The sequence below is a fragment of the Gallus gallus genome, chromosome 2 (genome assembly GCF_016699485.2).
Source record: "Gallus gallus isolate bGalGal1 chromosome 2, bGalGal1.mat.broiler.GRCg7b, whole genome shotgun sequence".
NCBI lineage: Eukaryota > Metazoa > Chordata > Aves > Galliformes > Phasianidae > Gallus > Gallus gallus.
The window spans coordinates 91,628,778-91,635,076 of record NC_052533.1 but is presented as its reverse complement, the minus strand read 5'-3'; the positions used below and the strand labels follow the sequence as shown (position 1 = coordinate 91,635,076).

At 39.8% G+C, this 6,299-nt stretch overlaps 1 protein-coding gene across 8 annotated transcripts in view; it reads right to left on the bottom strand.

Annotated features, from left to right (window-relative positions):
• Positions 1 to 1,180: 1,180 nt before the first annotated feature.
• The window catches only part of FBXO15 (F-box protein 15), a 24,232-nt gene continuing 19,113 nt past the window's right edge, over positions 1,181 to 6,299 (bottom strand). For all 8 annotated transcript variants that reach the window (XM_025147800.3, XM_025147798.3, XM_040695674.2 and 5 more), the window contains 2 exons: positions 4,956 to 5,080; positions 1,181 to 1,752 (listed from right to left, as the gene is read on the bottom strand). In XM_025147800.3, the coding sequence (XP_025003568.2) occupies positions 1,483 to 1,752; positions 4,956 to 5,080 (395 nt within the window). In that variant the 3' untranslated portion in view covers positions 1,181 to 1,482. The remainder of the gene's footprint in view (positions 1,753 to 4,955; positions 5,081 to 6,299) is intronic.

Genomic DNA, 6,299 nt, shown 5'->3' with positions numbered 1-6,299 from the left:
CAGAAGGGTTATGAAGACGGTGTAGATCTGGATGGCAAGATGCATGAGGAGAAGCTGAGGTCCCCTCTTTTGGCTCAGCACAGAGCAGAAGAGCTTAGGGGAGGCTTCATGGCAGCTGCAGCTCCTCACAGGGAGCAGAGAGGCAGCGCTGAGCTCTGCTCTCTGTGACAGCAACAAGGCCCAAGGGAACAGGATGGAGCTGTGTCAGGGGACAAGCATGCAGGGGTTCAAGGAGAGTTTGGACATTGCTCTCAGGCATGGGGTTTGAATTTTGGGTGGTGCTGTGTGTAGCTAGGAGTTAGACTCGATGATCCTTGTGGGTCACTTCCAACTTAGGACGTTCCATGGCTCTGTGGTTCAGGTGCATAGCTGAAGCTCCCTGAAGGCCAGGAGAGGCCCACAGTAGAGCAGGCCTCCTGTCTTCCTGCAGCCCATGGGCACTACTACACGATGTAGCTCTCCATGTGTAGCCCCATGGAGGAGCCCACATTGTAGCAGTGGATGAGGCTGGAAGGAGGTAAAGCCTAGGGAGAGCCTCCATCAGAACAGCACTAGGCCAGAGGTGCAGCCCATGGAGAAGAGCCCACAATGGGACAGGAGGGCTGGGGGAACTGCTGCCAACAGACACCCATGTGAAGCAGTGCTTGGAGAGCTGCAGCCTGTGGGACGCCCATGCAGGATCAGTTCAGAAAGGACAGTATCCTGTGGGAGGGACCACACTTGGAGCAGGGGCATAGAGTGAGCACAGAGGAGTGGCAGAGAAAGAATTACGGCCTGACCACAGCTCCTCTTCTCTATTGTCCTGTGTAGCTTGAGGGGTGGAGGTAGAAGGGGCTGGTGTGGAGGGGGAAGGTGGTTTTAGTTTGCTTTTAGCTCTCAGTGCTTTAGACTGCTAGCAATGGACAATAAATTACACTCATCTCCCTATTCAGAGTCCTTTCTGCCCATGATGGTAACTGGTGAGTGATCTCTGTCCTTAGCCTGTGAGGTTCTTCAACAGAACTGGGAAGAAAAGAGGGAGTGAGAGAATGGCATGATGGAGCTTAGGTAGCTAAGTAGCTACCTCAGTGTGAAACCACCCCGGAGGCATAAAGGTGAATGCTCTCACACCCAGCGCATCTTAAAAAAGGTAGAGCTTTTTCACAATATGACTCTCACAAGAAGTAATTTAACTACACTCAAAGGTGTCCATAAAAAACATTTATTCCTAAAAATATTTTCAATATGTACAATACCAGCAACAGGCTAACTATACGATGTTTAACAGGGAAAAAAAAAAAAAACACAGTTTTTAATCAATATCCCTCCTCAATTTATCCAACGTCAATTAACAAATGTATGCAATTTTACTTGCTAATGAAAAGCCAAAGGTGCAAAACTTGCAAATAGTATTACCCCTCACATTAAATCTTAAACATGAAATACATAGGGTTCACTTTAAAATAATAATAATAAAGCAAAGACAGCAACAATATAATTATATCAGTAGTTTGTTCCATACCAATTATTAACCTTTTCAGTGCTTATGTAAAGAACCAGACTGACTATGAAATACTCTTTGGTTTCTTCCAACCACACCAACTCAGCACAGACTTTACCTTCTGAATCTGCATAGTCTGTGGTATAGATATGACCCATATAATCATAAAGGTTGGACACTTGGGAAGAGAGTTTCATGCAAACTGGGGCACTGAAACACCAGAAGGGTTTATGAGTTTCATCCAAGACGGTAACATCCATCATATAACAGTCCTGCAAACAAAAGCAGAAGAAATTACTTTCCTACACCACGGCACAGTAAACAGTTCTATCCCTGATTTTAGGAGGTTTCAGCAGACAGCAAGTTTTGGAATGAAGGTCAAAAATTGAAAATATAACTGATAATCTTTCAGTGACTACTACAAAGCAAGGTACTTACTTAGAGACTTCTTACAGAAATCAAATTTGCATCATACAAACATCAAAAAACTCTTGCAAAAAGAAGGTAGCACTGCCACCAAGTCAGATGTTATTCCTTGAAGACTTTTTAAGCTTTGAAAACCTGAGGTTCAAGAATAGGTATAGTCCTTTCAATGCAAGAAATAAGTTTAATAAAGTGCTCAAGTTCCATGAATGCAGCACTCTTTGGAGAAACGCACAATGAAACTACCCTTCAGGCAGCCAACACACACAATTACTCTATTTGCCAGCTATAAAGGAAAGGCCCCTTTCTCAATGGCTGAAAGCATCAGTTCCCAAAAAGGTGTTATTTTAATACACTGTTCTTCCCTCCAAATAATTCTTCCTGTTAAAAATGTCTTAAAAATATTTCCTTAGAACATTACACAGTTACATCACTTTCTAAGGCTAAAATCAGGATGCCAATTCTGGGGCACTTGCAGAGTGAAGGATTCATGTATGTGCCTGGAAAGCTCACAGGTTGTGTACCGTTGTCACTATCGGTTGTTACCTATTCTCAGCAGTTCAGAATCATTAAGTGAATCAGTCTGTCTTAATTATGTTGTATATATGCATTACTTCCAGAAGCACCATTTGTTCCGAAAGCATAACCAACACATCACACATTCCATGTCAAGAAAATAATTTGGAATGCTTTATTTCTCAGTACTATGTAGCCGTGTTTCTGTTGCTTTAACAATTTCTTCAGTGTTATTGTACTTTAAACAAACAATACAGAGCAGATGGCAAAACCTTAAATAACATACAAAGCTTTCTTAAGTTTGTTAATATAGTCTACGCTGAAAATATACAATTCAAACTAAATTTGATGATCATTTAATAATTTATATTAGCTATAAATACACTTGAAACAAAGTAGTCTTAAGTGAATCCTAGGAAAAAAAAATATGTACTGTAAAAGACCCATCTCCCTACTGAGATGGTAGCAGCAACATTGAAGTCACTGTTAGTGGATCGAGTTTTTGCTCTAACCTGTACAAAAATCCAGTGGATATCTTATACAGTGGCTCTGTGTTTACAATTGCTACTGAGCTAAAGAGGAGGCTCAGAACATACAGTATCTTTGGAGGACATGGCTTAGATATGGGAATGGTAGGTCAGGTTGGTCCTTGGACTTGATCTCAAAGGTGTTTTGCAACCTAGACGGTTCTGTAATTCTAAGAACTGCTATTTTCTAATCTGACACTTCACATTTCAACGGCCAAATGTGAAAAGTAAAGCAGGGTGACCCTGAGCATTGGTAGCTCTTTTTTCTCCATGCGTTCTGAAGTAACTCAAGAACTTGTTTTCAAAACAAATATCCAGAAGTGCCAAAGAAAGCTTTCTTTCTTAGAATATCAGATGAACTTCAAATAAATTCAAAATAGTGTCATATTCTGCTCCTGTCGCTGATTTTATTTGGCCTTCACTTGTTCTAAGAGTTTTAGAGATTTATGTTAAAAGCTAAACTGAATTCTACCCACAGCTATGTGTCAACATGAGCAAGCTCTCAGCATAAAATGAGGTGTGTAAAGAAGACTGATAGTTATTTTTTCCTAAAAGCAAATATTCAGAATAACTTATGCTGCAAATACAAAGGATGGAGCTCTCTCTTTTGTCTGATAGTTAATTCTCCAGACTTTTACATGATACTTACAATTATTTTCATGGAAGAAAAAAAGAATGCTGCCAAGCAGCTGTATATCATGCAATTTCCTGATATCTGCCTAGTATGGCAGCAAGAATTCCTACTGTCTATCATATGCTTTTTCAGGCAGACGAAGCACGTTCTCTAATTGTGTGCTAAGATCCCAGTAACTTTGTGTATGGGTCAAATGAAATTAACAGCATATAAAACAAGAATAGTTCAAAAGTTAAACTTTCACAGAAGCCTAAAAAAAAGCATCTTCTTTGCATTATGGTTATTACTGAACATTCACAGCTAGAAAGATGGCAAATGATTGTCTTTAGAAATATTGCTTTAGCTAGAATTCCTTCTACTACAACATACAACACTCTTATTAACAAGAGGAGAAGGATTTGTTGTTCTTCTGAAAACACCTAATTCAAAACGGTTTGGTACAAACTGAGGGAAAAAAAATGCAACTGAACATCACTGTTACCATGTAAACAAGGAATATGAGGAAAAAACTGCTACAAATAATTAGAAAGAAGAGACTGGAAACTCTAATTCAAGCTCAATTCTAGTTGAGCTTCTCAACAGATACACATCAGTTACTATGTTTTAAGATAAAGTTTATATTCTTCATTGCACAGGAAAGCTGCTTGACAATGAAAACCATAAACAAGTATGTTAATGCCCCTGAACAAACCACTGTGTTATCAAACAGCGTTTCATTCCACCCTTATGCAGGATTAGGAGAAGGGCAGTTTTATCGTTTTACTCTTTTCAAAGTAAATGTCAAAACTGAAGTCAACTGTTCAACAAAATTATTTTTTCAGCAGGACTTAAATTACTTTCATCAGAAATTTTGGTATTACTCTTGGTCTTTCTTCAAAACCATTCTTTTAGGAATTTTATACAAGAAAACAAAATGAGAAGTCCTCTATAATACAGTCTTCTAAATCCAGCTGACCCCACATGCATAATTCAAGAGCTAAATTCTGACTCTGCGAATGCAGGCTGTATTTTCTACCTGTATCTGCTGGCATTTCAATATTCTCCAAAAGTTTCTAACTTTCACTGCACATACGTGCTACAGTATAACTGCCCAGTATTTCCCTGAGGTTCAAGATTTATTGCTTTCAATGAAAAAAAAAAGGCACCTGCACATCTGCAGTGCCTTGTTGGTCCAATGCTTCCAAGCAGTACTAGTCAGACACAGCATCTTTGGTGTGTCAAAAGCACTGCAATCATCAGCAAACATGCTGAATGTGTCTATCATGCACTCTATTCTCTAAACCAGAAAATTTTAAGAACATCATATTTAGGACGTATATACATAATTCTATCTTGAGATTAACATTTCCAGAAATGTGAAGCAACTCTGACTGACCTTTACAATGCCTTTAAAGGCAGTTGTTTCCCAGGATAAGCCAACTGTCCCAACAAGAGGTATGTGCTTTGCGTTATCCTTTAAGTTGACAACTGTGAGCTTCAAATACCCATTTTCAATGTCACCTGAAAATATTAACATACATAACATTATACTTCCACAAACAAAACCAAGTCAAATACACTGTAAATATTTTTTCTCCTCTCTCTACTTCCCTCTGTGTCTTTAGTTGCCACCTGCTGACCTACAAGAAAACTCAGACATACACCACCAGCTAACTAGCCAGCACATCACAGAGAATTTAAGTCACAATTCAGGGCTTTGATGCCATGATCCAAAGTAGAAACAGCAGCTAAAAAAAAAAAAATGAGTATACAGATCTGATGGCTACCTAAAGGAGTCATGCAAGATACAAGGAATACACTTCATGTTTAATATTTCAGTCATGTGCCACCAGTGCCTCCATCACTGCCTGCCCCCAGAAGTCAAGGTCAACATGGAATACATGAAATAAATGATTAAATATCTTCCCTTCATTTTTGTTTACTACTGTTATTCCTCTGCTCAAATATCACTGAAAAACAGGAAACATGGCTACTGAACACAGCACTCCAAGTGTTACCTCATTAGAGCTAGGAAGAGTGAAAGGGTCACCTCCCTCCACCTGCTGGCAATGCTTTGATTAACACAACCCAGGATACCGTTAGCCTTCTTAGTAAGAAGGGCACATTGCTGGCTTATGTTCAGCTTGGTGCCCACAAGGTCCCTCAGGTTCTTTTCTGTAAAGCTGCTTTCCACCTGGGTGGCATCCAGTATGTACTGGTGCCTGGAATCATTCCTTCCCACATGCAGAGCTTCACACTTCTTGAACTTCATGAGGTTCCTGTCAGCCCATTTCTCTAGCCTGTCAAGGTCCTTCTGGATGGCAGCACAATGACCAGAGAAAGATCTATCACTCCACCCTAGCCTTCTGTCATTAGCAAGCTTCTAAGGAAACATTCTGACCCACTACTAGACCATTTTCAAATATATTAGATAAGACTGGAACCCATACTGATCACTGTGTTACTTCACTAGTTACTTCCAGCTAGACTTTGAGCTGTGGACTACCACCCTGTGGGCCTGGCCATTTAGCCAGGGCTTGTCTCCAGGCAAAATGCATCACTCCTGACAATGACATCCATTATCCCTGTAGTGAGGAAAAAACAAGCAGAATTCCCTTCCAGGTTACAGTTCAACATGAAAAAAAAAAAAAAAAAAAAGTGCTAAGTATACCTGATATCTACCCAGTGATTCAGTTCCCAACTCCAGTAAATCAAATCCAATGACAAGACTTCATTCAAG